General features: G+C 44.2%; 2 protein-coding genes across 2 annotated transcripts in view; both read right to left on the reverse strand.

Annotated features, from left to right (window-relative positions):
- Positions 1 to 58: 58 nt before the first annotated feature.
- LOC110495617 (vacuolar protein sorting-associated protein 16 homolog) lies at positions 59 to 11,917 on the reverse strand. Its single transcript, XM_036951845.1, has 19 exons — positions 11,163 to 11,917; positions 10,736 to 10,824; positions 10,474 to 10,565; positions 10,220 to 10,348; positions 9,999 to 10,143; positions 9,779 to 9,894; positions 9,575 to 9,697; positions 9,110 to 9,255; positions 8,347 to 8,518; positions 7,741 to 7,872; positions 7,064 to 7,227; positions 6,870 to 6,978; positions 5,392 to 5,526; positions 4,711 to 4,917; positions 4,439 to 4,621; positions 4,029 to 4,198; positions 1,307 to 1,403; positions 881 to 984; positions 59 to 786 (listed from the first exon to the last, which is right to left on the reverse strand). Exons 1-19 carry the CDS (start codon positions 11,210 to 11,212, stop codon positions 642 to 644), a joined length of 2,508 nt encoding a protein of 835 aa, XP_036807740.1. The 5' UTR covers positions 11,213 to 11,917; the 3' UTR covers positions 59 to 641.
- Positions 11,918 to 15,703: 3,786 nt separating this feature from the next.
- LOC110495627 (caveolae-associated protein 2) overlaps positions 15,704 to 20,222 on the reverse strand; it is an 18,593-nt gene continuing 14,074 nt past the window's right edge. Inside the window, exons 3-5 of the mRNA XM_036951853.1 lie at positions 18,272 to 18,535; positions 17,903 to 18,064; positions 15,704 to 17,820 (exon numbers count right to left, since the gene is read on the reverse strand). Of these exons, the coding sequence (XP_036807748.1) occupies positions 17,383 to 17,820; positions 17,903 to 18,064; positions 18,272 to 18,535 (864 nt within the window). The 3' untranslated portion in view covers positions 15,704 to 17,382. The remainder of the gene's footprint in view (positions 17,821 to 17,902; positions 18,065 to 18,271; positions 18,536 to 20,222) is intronic.

Genomic DNA, 20,222 nt, shown 5'->3' on the forward strand with positions numbered 1-20,222 from the left:
TCCATAATGTTCCCTATAGGACACCGATCCCATTCCTGAGTACCGTATTCCTCTATCGTTATGTAGCTCCTTTACAAAGGAATGCATTTATTCAATGATACAACATGAGACAATGGTCTGCAGTGTGTGAACAACACCAACATGGTTTCATTAATATGACAATCACATGATCTGGAGAGGAGAGTCAGTAACACAAGCAGCTTACCGCAGACAGTAAATGGGAGCAATCTGTGCTTCTCAATAGTCAAAAGTGGTGTCCCTACTTCTCTCACTTCCTTCATTTGAACAGATTTGAAAACACAGGATATACAATATGAATGCAATTCATTGCGAATTGAGATGATCTCACTGCATCTCTTGGCTAAAACAGACAGTCGAGAGGCACATTTCTTTCATGATTGGTATAGTATGGGAGTGCTGTTGATATCAGCTTGTCTAAGCTGTGTGTGTGTTGGAATGTCTTTCTTTCCCAAATCACTCCTTCCCCTCCAAACGTAGTTGAAGCAGGACATAGGCTGGAGCTGAAGTGAATGGTGGTTGATGGGTCACTTTTCAACAGCAACAGTTCTTAGTGCGTTTTTGATAGGGCTCACTTTTTTGTCAGTGAGATATTTTGTGGTTTGAATAGGATTTCAGGAAGGTCACTTTTTGGCAGCAGTGGATCTGGCTCGGTTGAGTCTCTCCAGCAGGGCTCGGTCTGTGGTGGGAGAACAGCGGGACAGGACAGTGCTGATCTCTCCTTCACTCCTCCTCTCTATAGCTGCCTCGGCTGCCCCCTCCAGATCACTGACAAGGAGAGAGAAGGATAAAGAGAGAGAGGAGTTTAGCTTCTGCACACTGACACACACACACACACACACACACACACACACAAACTCACCCTATGGCCAGGTGGGCTTTGACCTTTTGCTCTGGGGTCACCTTGGAAACATACTTTTTGGCCTCGTACTTATTGTGTTGTTTCACACACACCTCCACAAAGGGCTAAGAGAGAAACAGAGAGGTTGGTTACGTAACTAAAGTTATATAAAGGTTATACATGACTGGTCAAGTAGCCAGTTGGATGAATAACATTGTATAAAGGTTATACATGACTGGTCAAGTAGTATATTGGATGAATAACATTGTATAAAGGTTATACAGGACTGGTCAAGTAGTATATTGGATGAATAACATTGTATAAAGGTTATACAGGACTGGTCAAGTAGCCAGTTGGATGAATAACATTGTATAAAGGTTATACATGACTGGTCAAGTAGCCTATTGGATGAATAACATTGTATAAAAGGTTATATAAACAACATACTAGATAGCCGATGGGGGACTTCTTGCTCTTGGCAAATTTCTCCATCTCTTCCCAATCATCCTTCTCTGCCAGAGCGGTCAGCTTCAGCCACCAGTACCTGACCACAGTGACATCATCAATAAAGGACTATACGGTGACGTCATCAAGAAGGGACTACACAGTGACGGCAATGTGTCGTTTTATCTCATCTTGATTATTGTCCAGTCATATGGTCAGGTGCTACAAGAAAGACCTAGCTAAGCTGCAACTGGCCCAGAACAGAGGGGCACGTCTTGCTTTTCATTGTAATGAGAGAGCTAATATAAATAACATGCATGCCAGTCTCTCTTGCATAAGAGTTGAGGAGAGTGACAGCATAGTTGTTAAAAAAAAAAAAGTTATGTCAAATTAGACCATGACAATGTTCTCAGTGTTGTCTCATTATTATAGTGTTGTCTCATTATTATAGTGTTGTCTCATTATTATAGTGTGGTCTCATTATTATAGTGTGGTCTCATTATTATAGTGTTGTCTCATTATTATAGTGTGGTCTCATTATTATAGTGTGGTCTCATTATTATAGTGTGGTCTCATTATTATGTCTCATTATTATAGTGTTGTCTCATTATTATGTCTCATTATTAGTGTTGTCTCATTATTATAGTGTTGTCTCATTATTATAGTGTGGTCTCATTATTATAGTGTGGTCTCATTATTATAGTGTGGTCTCATTATTATAGTGTTGTCTCATTATTATAGTGTGGTCTCATTATTATAGTGTGGTCTCATTATTATAGTGTTGTCTCATTATTATAGTGTGGTCTCATTATTATAGTGTGGTCTCATTATTATAGTGTGGTCTCATTATTATAGCGTGGTCTCATTATTATAGTGTGGTCTCATTATTATAGTGTGGTCTCATTATTATAGTGTGGTCTCATTATTATAGTGTGGTCTCATTATTATAGTGTGGTCTCATTATTATGTCTCATTATTATAGTGTGGTCTCATTATTATGTCTCATTATTATAGTGTTGTCTCATTATTATAGTGTTGTCTCATTATTATAGTGTGGTCTCATTATTATAGTGTGGTCTCATTATTATAGTGTGGTCTCATTATTATAGTGTTGTCTCATTATTATAGTGTGGTCTCATTATTATAGTGTGGTCTCATTATTATAGCGTGGTCTCATTATTATAGTGTGGTCTCATTATTATAGTGTGGTCTCATTATTATAGTGTGGTCTCATTATTATAGTGTGGTCTCATTATTATAGTGTGGTCTCATTATTATAGTGTTGTCTCATTATTATAGTGTGGTCTCATTATTATAGTGTGGTCTCATTATTATAGTGTTGTCTCATTATTATAGTGTTGTCTCATTATTATAGTGTTGTCTCATTATTATAGTGTTGTCTCATTATTATAGTGTTGTCTCATTATTATAGTGTTGTCTCATTATTATAGTGTGGTCTCATTATTATAGTGTGGTCTCATTATTATAGTGTTGTCTCATTATTATAGTGTTGTCTCATTATTATAGTGTGGTCTCATTATTATAGTGTGGTCTCATTATTATAGTGTTGTCTCATTATTATAGTGTTGTCTCATTATTATAGTGTTGTCTCATTATTATAGTGTGGTCTCATTATTATAGTGTGGTCTCATTATTATAGTGTGGTCTCATTATTATAGCGTGGTCTCATTATTATAGTGTTGTTAATGTTGTAATTGACTATTGTAGCTGGAAACGGCAGAATTTTTTATGGAATATCTACATAGACCTACAGAGGCCCATTATCAGCAACCATCACTCCTGTGTTCCAATGGCACGTTGTGTTAGCTAATCCAAGTGTATTATTTTAAAAAGGCTAATTGATCATTAGAAAACCCTTTTTCAATTATGTTTGCACAGCTGAAAACTGTTGTGCTGATTAAGGAAGCAATACAACTGGCATTCTTTAGACTAGTTGAGTATCTGGAGCATCAGCATTTGTGGGTTCGATTACAGGCTCAAAATGGCCAGAAACAAAGACCGTTCTTCGGAAACTCGTCAGTCTATTCTTGTTCTGAGAAATGAAGGCTATACAGTGCGAGAAATTGCCAACAAACTGAAGATCTCTTTCAACACTGTGTACTACTCCTTTCACAGAACAGCGCAAACTGGCTCTGTGTTGCAAAGAAAAAGCCATATCTCGGACTGGCCAATCAAAATAAAAGATTAAAATGGGCAAAAGAACACAGACACTGGACAGAGGAACTCTGCCTAGAAGGCCAACATCCCGGAGTCGCCTCTTCAGTGTTGACGTTGAGACTGGTGTTTTGTGGATACTATTTAATGAAGCTGCCAGTAATGTATTTTTCGTTGTGTCGGACCCCAGTATGGGATCCTAATAAAATTAAATCAAGAATGGACTACACAGCGACGTCATCGATAAGGTACTACACAGTGACGTGTTCAATATGCGACAACACAGTGACGTTATGCAGCATTCAAAACAACTGGGAATTCACAACTGGGAAATCTATGACTTCCGAGCATTCAAGACAACTGGGAACTCAGGGGGGGAAACAAGCTCCGAACCATTTTGAACGGTCATCCAACTCGCAATTCCAAGTCAGAAACTTTGTAGAACTCAAACATTCCGACCTGAAGATCACTGACATTATGATTTGACCTTGTTTTTTTCCCCCCCTGAGTTCCCAGGTGTCTTGAAAGCAGCATAACACACAGCCCTTACCTTTTGTCTGGCACCCTGAAGTCCCTGTAGAGCTGCTCAGCCTGCTTGTGGAAGTTGGAGGTGAGGAGGGCATGCAGAGTCTCCTGGAGAGACAGGCCCAGCAGAGCCTCTCCCTTCTCCTCATCCAGACGCCTCTGGAAACGTAGCAGCTTCATCTCCTCCTCTGTCGCCTGGGGCAGAGAGACAGACAGACAGAGACAGAGAGAGAGAGAGAGACAGACAGAGACAGAGAGAGACAGAGACCGAGAGACAGACAGAGAGAGACAGAGACAGCGAGCACTATAATAATGAGACAACATTTTGAGAACATTGTCATGATCTAATTTACATGTTCATTTTTGGTCGAAAGTGCTAATGCTGTTCAGAGCCTGGTGAGATCAAATCTGCACTTAAAACTGTCTGGGTCTCACCTTAGCTGCAAACTCGTTCTTGGCCTTGTTGTACTCGTCCACAGCACTCTGCAGCAGAGACAGGCGAGCCTCCAGCTTCTTCTCCTTGTAACTGGCCTTGACGTAGAAGTTACCCAGCTCCTGATGGTCATCGTCTTGGTTGAACAGATCCTTCAGTGTGTCCTGTTCCTGGTGCTTACAGAACTAACACACACACACACAGATTAAACCACATTGTGTGCGTGTGTAACTGTGTGTAGAGTCTTGAGTTGTGTGTGTGTCTGTGACTATACCTGCCGGTAGAGGCTCAGAGCTACCGGTTGGTTTCTGAGCGTCATGAAGAAGTCTCCTCTGTTCATCTCGTTCTTCAGGTATGTCACCACCGTGTAAACCAGGTCTGTGTCTCCACTCTCTATAGCTTTACTCAGGGCCAGTTGACTCCTCTTCATCTTCAGTAGAAGGGGGACCTGCTCCCCAGAACGAGGCTCAAACTCCAACAACTAGACCCAGAGAGAGGCAAAAATAATTGGACGGAGAGAGGGATGAGGCAGAGGGAGAGAGAGGAGACAGGGTGGTGACAGAGGGAAAGAGAGGAGACAGGGTGGTGACAGAGGGAAAGAGAGGAGACAGGGTGGTGACAGAGGGAAAGAGAGGAGACAGGGTGGTGACAGAGGGAAAGAGAGGAGACAGGGTGGTGACAGAGGGAAAGAGAGGAGACAGGGTGGTGACAGAGGGAAAGAGGAGACAGGGTGGTGGGAGAGGGAGAGAGAGGGTGGTGGGAGAGGGAAATAGAGGAGAGGGGAAGAGTATTGTCAAGGTAACATTCCCAATGATAAACCTCTGTGAACATGTTCAATCCATCCAAATGACGTATTTTGGATTGCCTCTTTAATCACTCTCTCTTGTGTTGGAAGCAGGGGGTGTGGCTGTCCCTTGATAGTCAGTTCAGGCCTGCTGGTGTGTGTGTGTAGTACCTTGATGGCCAGTTCCGTCCTGCCACACTCATATGCTCTGGCAGCGATCTCAGAGTAGGAGATTCCTGCTGCCTCGCCCAGCTTCACACTGACAGCATGTGCTATGGACTCATCAGGCTCTTCTTTCTGCTGGACCTGAGACAGACAGACAGGTTTTATTTCAATCTCAAGAGATACAGTCCCGGGAAAAACTATCTGCCCCCTTTTCTGAGTTTCTCTATTTTTGATACTGAATGTCATCAGACCTTCAACCAAAACCTAATATTAGATAAAAGGAGTCGGAGTTCACAAATAACCCCAAAAATATATATTTTGTTTTCATTAACAAAGTTACATAACACCCAATGCCCCTGTGTGAAAAAGTAATTGCCCCCTTACACTCAACAACTGGTTGTGCCACCTGTAGCTGCAATGACTCCAACCAAACACTTCCTGTAGTAGTTGATACATCTCTCACATCACTGTGGAGGAACTTTGGTCCACTCTTCCATACAGAACTGCGTTAACTTGTGGGTTTTCAAGCATGAACTGCTTGTTTCAAGTCCTGCCACAACATCTCAGTTGGGATTAGGTCTGGACTTGGACTAGGCCATTCCAAAACTTCAAATTTGTTGCTTTTTAGCCATTTTCATGTAGACTTGATTGTGTGTTTTGGATCATTGTCTTTCTGCGTGACCCAGCTGTGCTTCAGCTTCAGCTAACAGACGGATGGCCTGACATTCTCCTGTAGAATTCTCTGATACAGAGCAGAATACATGATTCCTTCTATTAAGGCAAGTCGTCCAGGTCCGGAGGCAGCAAAGCATCCCCAAACCATCCCACTACCACCACCACGCATGAGGTTCTTACTGTGAAATGCAGTGTTTGGTTTTCACCAGACATAATGGGACCCATGTCGTCCAAAAAGTTGACTCAAGTTTGACAAAAAAAAGCACTGGGATGATCATCAAGACTCTTGGAAGAATGTTCTATGGACAGATGAGTCAAAAGTATCACTTTTTTGGTCAAAGTTCAGACCTAATCCCAACTGAGATGTGGTGGCAGGACTTGAAACAAGCAGTTAATGCTTAAAAACCCACAAATGTCACTGAGTTACAGCGGTTCTGTATGGAAGAGTGGGACAAAATTCCTCCACAGCGGTGTGAGAGATATATCAACTACTACAGGAAGTGTTTGGTTGGAGTCATTGCAGCTAAAGGTGGCACAACCAGTTATTGCGTGTAAGGGGGCAAGTACTTTTCCACACAGGGGCATTGGGTGTTACGTAACTTTGTTAATGAACAATGTCATGTGTTATTTGTGAACTCAGGTTCCCTTTGTCTAATATTAGGTTTTGGTTGAAGATCTGATAAGATTCAGTATTAAAAATATGCAAAAAGTAGAGAACATTTTAATGAGGGCAAATCCTTTTTCACAGCACTGTACCTGTTAGAACATGTTAAGAACATACATGCAGTAAAATGACCCCCCCGCCTCACCTTGCAGCAGGCCCAGTGTTTGAGAACTCTGCTGACTCCCTGGTACTCTGGTGTCTTCAGATAGCGACAGATCTCAATGGCCAGGGGATACAGCTTACGGTACACCAACCTGTTTAACATGCGTGTACAGAGAGTAAACACACACACACACACTGTGTAAACACACACCCACACACACACACCTGGGGTGTTACCTGTCAATGAGGACCTGAACAGTCATCTGTTTGTACTGTGTGTGTGTGAGGGGGATCCCCACAGTGTACTCTCGGACAGAGTTGAGAACTTTCAGGTCTCGACACATACTGACAAACGGCTCTGGTGGGTAGTTACTGAGAAAACACTTCCCAAAAGACGCAGCCTAGAGGGAGGGAGAGAGGGTGAGGGAGGGAGAGAGGGTGAGGGAGGGAGAGAGAGAGGGTGAGGGAGGGAGGGAGAGAGGGTGAGGGAGGGAGGGAGAGAGGGTGAGGGAGGGAGGGAGAGAGGGTGAGGGAGGGAGGGAGAGAGGGTGAGGGAGGGAGGGAGAGAGGGTGAGGGAGGGAGAGAGAGAGGGTGAGGGAGGGAGAGAGAGAGGGTGAGGGAGGGAGAGAGAGAGGGTGAGGGAGGGAGAGGGAGGGAGGGAGAGGGTGAGGGAGGGAGAGAGAGAGGATGAGGGAGGGAGAGGGAGAGGATGAGGGAAGGAGAGAGGGTAAGGGAGGGAGAGAGGGTGAGAGGGAGGAATAGAGTGGGGGAGAAAAACATGAATATCTGTGGACTGACACATTTTGATCTTCAACTTAACATGCAGGAATAGATGAGAAAGAGAGAGAAGAAGACATAGGGAGAGAGAGAAAGAGAGCAAAGTAGAGGTAGAGAGAGATCGTGTGTGTCTTACCCTGAGCAGTGTTTTCTGGGTCTCTGGTTCATGTTCATACCCAGCAGCCTCCACACACTGTCTCACCGCTTCCCCCAATACACTCTGTTCCTTTATCTCTCTCAGGTACTCATCTGCCTTCTGACTGGACTTCTACACACACACACACACACACAAAACCATCTCCTCCAATACATGTATCCAGTAAAGTGAAAAGCTGTTAGTCACAGGGCCAGACAGACACGTACCTCCCAGACACAGACACGTACCTCCCAGACACAGACCTCACAGACACGTACCTACCAGACACAGACTTCCCAGACACAGACACAGACTTCCCAGACACAGACACAGACTTCCCAGACACGTACCTCCCAGACACAGACCTCCCAGACACAGAACTCCCAGACACAGAACTCCCAGACAGACACAGACTTCCCAGACACGTACCTACCAGACACAGACCTCCCAGACCCAGACACAGACGTCCCAGACACGTACTTCCCAGACACAGGCTTCCCAGACACAGGCTTCCCAGACACAGGCTTCCCAGACACAGGCTTCCCAGACACAGACTTCCCAGACACAGACTTCCCAGACACAGACTTCCCAGACACGGACACATACCTCGTACTCCTTGTGTGCCTCCAGTAGTAAAGCTCCAGGAGCCATGGAGGCGATTTTAAAGATGTCCTGGCAGGCCGAGGGCACCTCCTGCAGCAGCTCATGCCTGGACCCTCCTATGATCCTCACTCCATCCAGCTCTGCTACACACACACTCTCCTCATCCAGAGTGTATCTAAACACTGGTTAAGGCTCCATGAGAGGGCACACATTTGGATCAGTGGCAGATTTTTATTATGCTTGTGTTGATATGTGAGCAGAATTGCTAACTGTACATTTAATGTCATATTGCTAATTGTACCTTTAACAGTAACAAACCAACAGGAGCAAGCTAGCTGAGCTAACAGGAGCAAGCTAGCTGAGCTAACAGGGGCAAGCTAGCTGAGCTAACAGGAACAAGCTAGCTGAGCTAACAGGAACAAGCTAGCTGAGCTAACAGGAACAAGCTAGCTGAGCAAACAGGAACAAGCTAGCTGAGCAAACAGGGGCAAGCTAGCTGAGCTAACAGGAGCAAGCTAGCTGAGCTAACAGGAGCAAGCTAGCTGAGCTAACAGGAGCAAGCTAGCTGAGCTAACAGGAACAAGCTAGCTGAGCTAACAGGAACAAGCTAGCTGAGCTAACAGGAACAAGCTAGCTGAGCTAACAGGAACAAGCTAGCTGAGCTAACAGGAACAAGCTAGCTGAGCTAACAGGAAGCTAGCTAGCTGAGCAAATAGGAACAAGCTAGCTGAGCTAACTTGCATAACAGCTGTGAGCTGAAGGATACTGGATGGTGTCTGTACACTCTCCGGCCACCAGTAGGAGCCTGTCCCACATGATGACCACAGAGGGCTGCTGGCTCTTTGGCCTTCTGCACCAGACCATCTGTTTAGGCGGGGTCCTCACCTTGGTGTCCACCTCACTCAGCTTGTCCTGGGGAACAAACAACAGTCAGTAGCTGACTGCCATAATACACATCTACATTAGACATGTCTGATATACAGGGCCGTGGCTTCTACTGACTATAGAACTTGACCAGGAAAAAAAACTCTTGGCCCAAAATGGTCAGCACTCCACACACCAGAGCTATTTACACTCTACGGCTACCTGGCAACCTAGATAAGCTGTGATAAGACTGGGAATGCCTGGATGGGTTGAGGACCACTGGTGTGTATAGACAGTAGATAATACATGGATAATAGCTAGCCAGATCATGGAGCCATACAGTATGAGGGATAGTAATCCATGTTACCTTGAGGTTGGCTGAGCCCATCCACAGGTGTCCAGAGTCTGTGAACAGAGCCAGGTACTTATAGCTGAATGACACGGCCATGTTCACGATGCTACAGGCCTGTGGAGAGAGGCCAGGAGGGGTCTGGAACACACACACGGTTAGAGGTGAGAGAGCAAGGATGATTAGACACAGTAATGAATAAGTTGTTTGTGTTTGTCTCACCACAGGGGTGCAGGATGTGTTGTCCAGTATGTAGAGGTCAACTCCGTTGGCCAGCAGCACTTTGGTCTGTCTGTCCTGAGTCAGCACTACCCAGCAGGAGGGTGCCCCCTGGAGGCCTGGAGGAACACACCACCAATTAATCAATTAAATAGTGACAAACGTCTCCATTCATTTGGAATTGAGAACTGACAGGATTTCACATACACACATGTACACACACCTGGGACTTCCGGGAGTCTCCTCAGCTTCAGGTCGTCAATATTCGTGGCCAGGGTGAAGCGTGAGGCTCCCGTTACTATGGCGACACCAGTTCCATAGGGTGAGTGGAACACCTTGGCTTCCAGCACCTGGTTTTGAACCACCTCCTGTCAAAGACACACACACACACGTCAGGTGGATGATCATGTTTTGATCATGTTTATTTGTGTTATGTGTGCTCACGTTGCCCATGCTGAAGTGTCTTTTGAAGGCACCAAACAGGTCGTAGATGAGGACAGTGCCATCCTCCTGGATACACAGCAGGTCATCACACACTGTCCAACCCAGCTGTCTCACTGGGCCACTCTTCCACTGGAGAAACAAGAGGGATGGAGGAGAGTGACAGACAGAGAAAGAGTGAATAAGTGTGTGTATGAGTGTGTGTGTGTGTGTGTGTGTGTGTGTGTGTGTGTGTGTGTGTGTGTGTGTGTGTGTACCGGGAAGCTGGCCATGTTCGCGCCTGAGGAGGAATAGATCTCCAGCTGGGGCCGTGCACTGGAGGAAGGCCTCTGTGGCTGCCTTAGAAGAGCTGAGAGAGATAGATAGAGGGAGGGATAGAGAGAGAAACATGCTTCTTTAATTAGCTATGTGGTTAGAATACACGTTGTAGATTCTAAATATTTTGCAACAATGTGAGTTTCTCCAAATTGTGCAAGTGATTCTCTCTGCTCCATCATATCGGTGTGTGTGTGTACTCACCGATCGGTCCCCCGTATGGGGCTGCTGCCACCAGACATTCCTTGAGCCCATCTCTCAAGCTCCATCCCATCTCATACAGCTCGATCTTCCTGTAGACACACACACACACACACACACACACACACACACACACACACACACACACACACACACACACACACACACTATTAATGACAGTTGTCACATGATATGCTAGATGGCTAGCTAGGGAAGCCCACATTATTGCAGTGCATTAGCTAATAATGTTGAATGTTACTTTGTTTTTACTGAGCAAAGCATTACGGCAAGTAGCAAGGAAGGAAGATGGCTTTAGTGCCAGCCTGACAGAGTTGTCATTTCTTGGTATCTAGCTAGCTAACGTTAGCATTTTGCAAAGATTCTGGTCATGTGAGCAAGCTAACACAACAGTTAGCTAAAATCTGTTTACCTGTAAAACGCTTCCCCGAGCGGATTCCAGTTTGCCGTTATAAATGCCATCCTTCACCCCGTAAATTATAACCCTGGCATAAGGTGTGTATTTGTTATTGTTTAGATTCGCCTGTCATCTGACGTTTGGTCGAGAGCAGACAGATTTTCTTATTCTCTTTACGACGGCGGAGGAAACCCGTTCATTACCGCCAGTAACTGGTTGGAGACTGCAGTTTGTGTTTAGCCACTGACAATTATACAGACATTTCATCGGATGTATAAATGTGAAGCATCCGGTTGGCGTTTCCACTCAAATATGGTAGTGAGTAGGAAGCCACTGTCCGGCAGTGGGAGAAGCTGGAACGAGATGGATTTTGGACGAAATTCTGCAAGTTTTCTCATCGATAAACATTTGATCTCAATACAGTGTTCTGTTCCCAAAACTATAATCTGTTACGAACATAGTGGACTACGTTTTGTAGACTTTACCCTTTGCTAAAGTTGAGAAAAAAATGGCATTGTTTAAAAGGAGTGCAAAGGCGAATTTGGTTCCCTAACGTAAATATGCAAATGTATGCTACATGCGCAAATAGGATCTCGCTAGGTCGTGCTTTGCTCTGCCCATCTCCTTGCTTGTTCTGCCCACTATGACTCATTTGTTCCCATTTGAAACGACGAATGGTGGTCAATCTTTGGTTTAGCTCTTAATTTGGTAGGCAAAGCAAAAATCAAAACTCTACACCAGTGGTCTGGTCGATCTTCAAGGCATTCCTAGTATATCATGAAACATTTCTGTAAAAAAACCAATGATTACGGCTTGCGCTCATTTTTTTTACTTGTTGTGCTGTTGGCGGTAGGTGCACATAATTCAGAAGCCCTGCGCACCAGCATTTTGTAGAGCTCCGACTTTCCAACCTGAAGATGACGTCATCATTTGACCTCTTTTTTTCAGAATCCCGAGTTGTCTTGAAAGCACCTTACAGATGCAGGTCCCATCAGTCCAGTCAAATAAAAAGCTAATTATTTGCACGTTATTTATGTTCAGCTGTGCCTCACAAGTGCTACACTGTCTGATCTATTTTGTTATCAAAGGCAGAGTTTTAAATATAATATGATCTGAGAATAACAATATTAGCCAGCCAGGCATATAGCCAATATGCTGTGATAATGGTCCCATGTTTCATGAGCTGAAATAAAAGATCCCTGATATTTTCCATATGTACAAAAATATTATTTCGTTCAAATTTTGTTTACAGCTCTGTTAGTGAGCATTTCTCCTTTGTCAAGATAATCCATCCACTTTACAGGTGTGGCATATCAAGAAGTTGATGACACAGCATGATTAGTTCATTTTTAAATGTAACTTTTCTTAACCTAGGCAAGTCAGTTAAGAACAAATTCTTATTTATAATGATGGCCAAACCCAGGTCAATTGTACACTGCCCTATGGCACTCCCAAACACAACCAGTTGTGAAACAGCTTGGATTTGACCCAGGGTGTCTGTAGTGACACCTCAAGCACTGACATGCAGTGCTTTAGACCACTGCACCACTAGGGAGCACGTTTTAATTGACTGATTTCCTTATATGAACTGTAACTCAGTAAAATGGTTGAAATTGCTGCATGTTGCGTTTATATTTCTGTTCAGTATATTAGGGCTACTACACAAACCCCATTCATACACAACATTATTAGGTCAATGTAAAAAAAAAAATGTAAGTCATGTTTACAAAACTGAGCGGTAGATCTTGGCTTGCTTTTTGACTCAGAAAAGGTTGGTGACAACTGCTGTAAGCCAAATGCAGTGGACCTCAAATACGTTTAAGATTTGCATTGTGCAGTCTGTTGAAACACTCATCAATCTACAACTCCAATGTTTGTAAAGTTTGTTTAGGAGTACACTGTGAAAGGCTATAGGAGCAGGGTGCAGCCATGTTGATCTCCTACATCATCACGTGATTGACCTCCAAAAATACCAAAATACTGTAGCGACCTTAACCCAGCACCAGTGGGGTGTATTAATGGATGCCAATAGAAGCCAGGCTTCCCCAAAAATGTACCAAGAAAAACCCCTTAAAAAATAATGTATATTTTCTCTTTCTGTCTTTCATAATTTTCCTTCAGTTCGCAAGAGGCTGAATGTATTTCACTGGAGAAAACATCAGAGTGACGAAAACAGTGTCTCTATATGTCTAGCCCATATATCTGATGCTGTCTGGTCAAAAAGAGTAGGATATTGTTGCCGCCTGTAGCATTGAATGTAAGTGAAGCCAGCAAGCATTTGGCCTAAACTGTGAATGGTCCTGGCTCACCCAAAAAAAGTGTCAAGGGAAGCCAGTTAGGATTTGGCTTCACACCAATCACATCACATCAAGCCAAATGTCATTGACTGCAAAAAAATGTAATTGTTGCATCTCGTTGTTTTGTTGTCCTCCAGTGGCTAGCTAGCTAGCTAAAATAGGCCCTTCTGTAGATTATCCATGAAAGGAGATAGGGATTAGGACACATAGTTTTATTAATTTCTCCGTACAGCCCAATGATTATAACGGCGATTCTGATCCAACAATAAATTCATACATTGTGCCTCTGGCCTGAGAGAATGGAAGTTTAGTACGTACCTAGCTGTAGTAGGCTAATGTTAACTAGCTGGCTAATTGTTGCCTATGAAAGGATAGCATTTTAGCCAGGTAGTCTTGGACAACAAAAACTACAATTGTGTACTGAATGACAGAGTCAAAAAACATTTCGACAACATGGAAGAGAGGAGGACGGCATTGGTGTTTCTTTAAAAGTAGGATGAGTCAACATGTTTTTTACACACACACACACACACACACACACACACACACACACACACACACACACACACACACAGAGAGAGAGTTCGAGAAATCAGTAACTGTTTGTTACACAATATGCTTTGTGGACTCCACTGGACAGATGTGGCTTTTTTTTCCTGGCTTGGCTTCCCCAGTGATTTTACTCACGCACCGCTACTGCCCAGCACCTAGCGACCTCGTCAAGAGGTTCGTACATCTTCGTGTAATGGTTAAGGTGTTGTCTTCACATTCGCTGTACCTGGGTTTGAGTCCTGGTCTGTGCTACCCCTGAAATTGTTACACTGGTGTCAGAAGTGGGATGATGCCTGTGAAGCCAACATTGACACAGGTATATGGGAGAGACTTGGTATAGAGAAGCCTAGCGACCTTACTCCAACACCTAGCAACCCCTTCAAGCGGTTTGGACCCTATGGCATAACAGTTAAGGTGTTGTCTTGACAGTCGACTGGACTCGTGTTTCAATTCCCGGTCGGGGCTACCCCTCGAAATTGCTTCAATACGTTTGAGTGTAACCTAATTTTACCAGGTCTGATGCTCAGAGTGTCACACTGATCTGTTTCACCTGTTCCTGTGATTGTCTCCACCCCCTCCAGGTGTCGCTTGTTTTCGCCAGTGTATTTATCCCTGTGTTTCCTGTATCTCTGTGCCAGTTCGTCTTGTATGTTTCCAAGTCAACCAGCGTTTTTCCCTTCTCCTGCTTTTTGCATTTTCCTTTTTCTAGTCCTCCCGGTTTTGACCCTTGCCTGTTTCTGGACTTTGTACCCGCCTGCCTGACTATGAGCCTGTCTGCCATTCTGTACCTTCTGGACTCTGATCTGGTTTTGACCTTTTTGCCTGTCCACGACCATTCTCTTGCCTAACCCTTTGGTTTAATACACATTGTAAGACTCCAACCACCTGCCTCCTGTGTCTGCGTTTGGGTCTCGCCTTGTGCCTTGATACAGAGCTTTGAATAGGCCAACATCTACTGGACAGGTTACGATAGCCTGTTACAGTTTGTTGAGATGCGTGCATGCATGCCATTGTCGTGGCAATTCTACACAGGGACACCCAAAGTCAATCTTAAATGAAACATTGTTTATTAACAGTTAACTGGAGAGGTTCCAACAAACTTGATGCACCATAGTGCACGTCTGTCAGGAGCTCTTTCGGGGCAGTCCCGTTAGAGCTCTTATAGTATACTGCTTACAGACACATTACATAGGCATGACTTTGCTTATCAATCATAATTAATTAATCATTAACATTTGGTTCATGTATGTGACAGACCAATACCTCATGAGGCTTCTTCTCTCCAAGCTGAAACCTTGAAACTGAGATATTCTTTTGTTCTCAAAACAAGGTTCTGCCAAATTGCAGATACTGATAATGAGTATTCAGTCACTTGCAAGAACACATAAACTGCTTACTAGAAAAGCACAAACCGAACACAGAAATTGGTTATTAGAAAAGCACAAACATAAAATGTTCCATCACACCATCAGAGTGGAAGGTAGGCCTTGAGCCTGGAGCACATTTTCACATGCAAATAGCACTCGATCATGTGGCTCAAATTCAAGGTGTGTATTTTACTACTTGAACTTACTGGAAATATTACGCACTGTGGCTGTAATGAACAGGACAACCAATAGCTGTCTAATTTATAATCTATATGTCTAGAATCTAGTCTAATCCAAATCAACAAATCCCCAACAGGAGGAAATAAAGAGAGAGGAGGAGGACAGTTTCAATGTTTTTATTTAGAATTCTAAGGATTCTGGAGATAGCTTATTTTTTTTATATAAGAGCAAGAAACATGACAATCACAGTTTTAACAATCTGGACGATATATTGACGAGGAGTTTCTTTGGCACCAGTGGATTAAGAGAAGACGACATAGACTACTTCACTAACACTTTACTTGAAGCCGACAGATATACAATAATGCGATATTACCTGTTGTACATTATGTATGAACCAGGGGAGGCTGCTGAGGGGAGGACGACTCATTGTAAAGGCTGGAACGGAGTGAACGGAATGGCATTGATGGATTTGATACTAATCCACTTATTCTGCTCCAGCCATTACCAGGAGGCCGTCCTCCCCAATGGAGGTGCCACGACCCTGTGGTATGAAGCCTTATAATGTTTTATTATCAACTGTTGCCATGCTATATCTCTCTATGTTTTCTATACATTCACTGAGAGATGATACAGTACTAAGATATTCGAGGATCATAAATGATGATAGCTACAGATTGTACACCAGATAATGTGATATAACCAAAGAGTTTTGGTATCCATTACTGGGAGTTACAGATTTGCCGATACAAAACGCTGCTATAGATTCTTCAATTAACCTGGTATTGGCGATACGCTCTTTGTTCTCAATTCTGGAAAGCAGTTATCTTATAAATGTCCATGTCCAGGGGCAGGTGGTTCTATAAACAGCAGAGAAACCTCAGAAAGATAGTAAATCAAGTGTTTTGTATCAATGTGTGTAGAGCTTTGTTTTAACGTGACACACTGTCTGGCCGTGGCCGCTTCGCATAGAAATGACTAGTTCTGTCGAAGATGCTGGGAAATTCTAGATGTAGCTAAGATGGCGAGGATCCTCCTTGCGTGGTACGAAACATGGATTTACTATCTGAGTTTTCAGTGTTTTTTATAGAACCACCTGCCATTGGATAGAAGCATTTCTAAAATAACTGTTTCCCAGAATCAAGATGGAAGACAGTATCGCCAATCTTTGGTTTGATCACGTTATCTGTAACTAGTATTGTGACAAGTATTGTACTGATTGGCTTGAATTGTATCTATTAGGTCAAACAAAGTTATCATCTTACATACAAAGTTATCATCTTACATACACAAATATAGGTTTAGGTTTAGACTTTAAGCAGTAGCATAAGAAGATAATTATACCTTTTTAACAACTTCATCATCCTTTTTCACATGTGAAACAGACATCTGCCCCTGACACACACACGCACGCACGCACGCACGCACGCACGCACACACACACACACACACACACACACACACACACACACACACACACACACACACATGCAAGCACATAGATTGCACACAATGACATACAGGAAGACACACAGACATGAACTGTAATTGTGTGTGTGTGGGTGTGTGTTTTTGAACAGAGGGTCTGTCTGAGTTTTTTAGAGGATGATGGGCAGAGTGTGGGAGTGGGAATGGGGAAGTATTTTAGGGAATAGGTATAGGTGTATTTATTTTGTGTGTGTGTGTTTTAGGGGACTTTGACAGCTGGGCCTCCTCTTCCACAAGTCTCCCCTCCTTCTCCTACTCCTCTTCCTTCTCCTCCACCTCTTTCTACACTTTCTTCTCTCCTTCCTTCTGCTTTTTCTCTCCTTCCTTCTCCTACTCTTTCTCTCCTTCCTTCTACTCTTTCTCCCTCTGCACTTTCTCCTCCCTGTCTTCCTCATCGAAGGGCGAGATAGAGTGGAAGGCATCATGCGGGAGCGTGGCAGAGAGAGTGTACTCCTCCCTCACTCCCTCCGTCATAACCGACAGATCCACATCCGCCTCAGGAACGTCGGATTCTAGGAACGGTTTGGAATCAGAAAAAACGTTGGATTCTGGAATTTCGTCAGATTCTGGAACTTCACTGACAGCCACCTCTTCCATCTCCAAAGCCTCAGCCTTGGACTCCTCCAGCCCTGGAGCCAGTTGGGAGTGCACCTCGGTGAAGAGGACCTCCTCATCAGGGCTGGCCAGCGGGGAGATCTCAATGGAGGCCACGGCAGTAGGCGAGACCCCGGTCTGGGATGAGGCCTCCACCTCTGCTTCAGCTTCAGGTTGGCCCTCAGACTTACGATTCTGTTACAGCAGGATGTAGTCATGTCAGATGAATCCACAACAGTGTGAGTGTTTGTGTGTGTGTGTGTGTGTGTGTACTGACCTTCTTGATGCTGAACGTGAGAGGGGACACTTTGAAGGAGGAACTCTTTGGGTGGTTGGGTGTCAGGCTCTTCTTCATCTTCTCTCGTTTCTCCTGTGACACAATCTTGTTCATCTTCTTCTCTATATTCGCTTTGGAGAAGGCCCTCTTCAGACTGTCCACCTGCAATACATTGTGCAATACCATGCAGTCAGTACATAGCAGGAAATCTCCTAACCCTTACCCCTAACCTCCGACCCCTGATCTTAAGCTCTGCAATACATCAATAGTCAGCATTGAAAATGCCACACGGCCACAGAACATGACCTTGACCCCTAACCTCTCACCCATAGACTTTGACCCCTAATGCCGGTTTTCTACATCACTCACCTTCTTTAGACTAGAGCGTTTAAACTTATCCGTGCGGGATTTGTCTGTGTGCTCTCCGGCCAGCTCGTATACGTCATCTCCCACCTCGTCCAGGTCCGCCTCCAGCCCTACGTCCTCGTCCGAGGATAGGTCAATGGTGTGAAGCCCCTCCTCCGTGGAGCGGTTGGCGTCGATGACGGCGGTGGGCTCCTCCCCCTCCTCAGCTTCACGGGGGAAAGGAACAGTATCCTTGACAAACACACTGGTTGGGATTTCATTCTCCTCCTACAGAGAGAGAGGGAAGAGGGAGGGAGAAGGAGAAGAGGGAGGAAGGTAGACGAGTAGGGAAGGAGTGAAAGAGAATGAGAAGGTGTAAAAAGGAAAGTGTATGATAAGAAGTTAGAGAAAGGAACTCATGGACAGTACGTTCATCATTCAAAACAGATGTGGTGTGTTGCTATCTTTAATTATCTTTATTAATAGCTAATAGTTTAGGAGTGTGTCACATTTATACTACCATTCAAAAGTTCGGGGTCACTTAGAAATGTCCTTGCATCGCTAACACTCCAAACTAACGGGTGAGTTGTCATGGTAACACCAGAATAGAACTTGTGATGAGTGGCAGCTTCGTTAAATAGTACCCGCAAAACACCAGTCTCAATGTCAACACTGAAGAGGCGACTCTGGGATGCTGGCCTTCTAATCAGAGTTCCTCTGTCCAGTGTCTGTGTTCTTTTGCCCATCTTAATATTTTATTTTTATTGGCCAGACTGAGATATGTCTTTTTCGTTGCAACTCTGCCTAGAAGGCCAGCATCCCGGATCCTGTTGACGTTGAGACTAGTGTTTTGCGGGTATTATTTAATGAAGCTGCCAGTTGAGCACTTGTGTTGCGTCTGTTTCTCAAACTAGACACTCTAATGTACTTGTCCTCTTGCTCAGTTGTGCACCGGGGCCTCCCACATCTCTTTCTATTCTGGTTAGAGCCAGTTCTGTGAAGGGAGTAGTATACAGTGTTGAAAGAGATCTTCAGTTTCTTGGCAATTTATCGCATTGAATAGCCTTCATTTCTCAGAACAAGAATAGACTGACGAGTTTCAGAAGAACGTTCTTTGTTTCTGGCCATTTTGAGCCATAACAGAACCTTGTGATTTTTTTTACACTACTTATTAGTTTCCACCCAACGCCAATATTATCAAGCCTGTAAGACTGAGTAAGTGGTTAAGTGGTATCTTAAAGGGAAAGTTCCGCTTGTTAAGCTTTTTCCCATTCTTTTGGGATTGAGGCCAGGAGATTTTTCATTTTAAAACTGTTGTCATTCTAGCTAGAGCGACTTACAGGAGCAAGTAGGCTTAAGTGCCTTGCTGAAGGGCACATCTACAGATTTTTCACTGAGTCAGCTCAGGGATTCGAACCAGCGATCTTTCGGTTAAAGATATATACAGTAGCTGGCATTCTGAAGACTCTTTACTCTGGACTGCTTCTGATGTATGACAACGTTGAAAACCTTCTGTGGTGACGTGTGGTGGTGGGGAACTACATAGGCCTATTAACGTTGAAAACCTTCTGTGGTGACGTGTGGTGGTGGGGAACTACATAGGCCTATTAACGTTGAAAACCTTCTGTGGTGACGTGTGGTGGTGGGGAACTACATAGGCCTATTAACGTTGAAAACCTTCTGTGGTGACGTGTGGTGGTGGGGAACTACATAGGCCTATTAACGTTGAAAACCTTCTGTGGTGACGTGTGGTGGTGGGGAACTACATAGGCCTATTAACGTTGAAAACCTTCTGTGGTGACGTGTGGTGGTGGGGAACTACATAGGCCTATTAACGTTGAAAACCTTCTGTGGTGACGTGTGGTGGTGGGGAACTACATAGGCCTATTAACGTTGAAAACCTTCTGTGGTGACGTGTGGTGGTGGGGAACTACATAGGCCTATTAACGTTGAAAACCTTCTGTGGTGACGTGTG

Source organism: Oncorhynchus mykiss, chromosome 18 (genome assembly GCF_013265735.2).
Source record: "Oncorhynchus mykiss isolate Arlee chromosome 18, USDA_OmykA_1.1, whole genome shotgun sequence".
NCBI lineage: Eukaryota > Metazoa > Chordata > Actinopteri > Salmoniformes > Salmonidae > Oncorhynchus > Oncorhynchus mykiss.

Bases quoted from the DNA above. Each gene is read 5' to 3' on its own strand.
- LOC110495617 (XM_036951845.1), bottom strand. From the start codon at position 11,212: ATGGCATTTATAACGGCAAACTGGAATCCGCTCGGGGAAGCGTTTTAC. The intron at 7,228-7,740 runs GTAAGACACACA...CCCTCCCTCTAG, and splicing joins CCCAGAAAACACTGCTCAGG to GCTGCGTCTTTTGGGAAGTG. The intron at 5,527-6,869 runs GTGAGGCGGGGG...TGTCTGTCTCAG, and splicing joins AACACTGGGCCTGCTGCAAG to GTCCAGCAGAAAGAAGAGCC.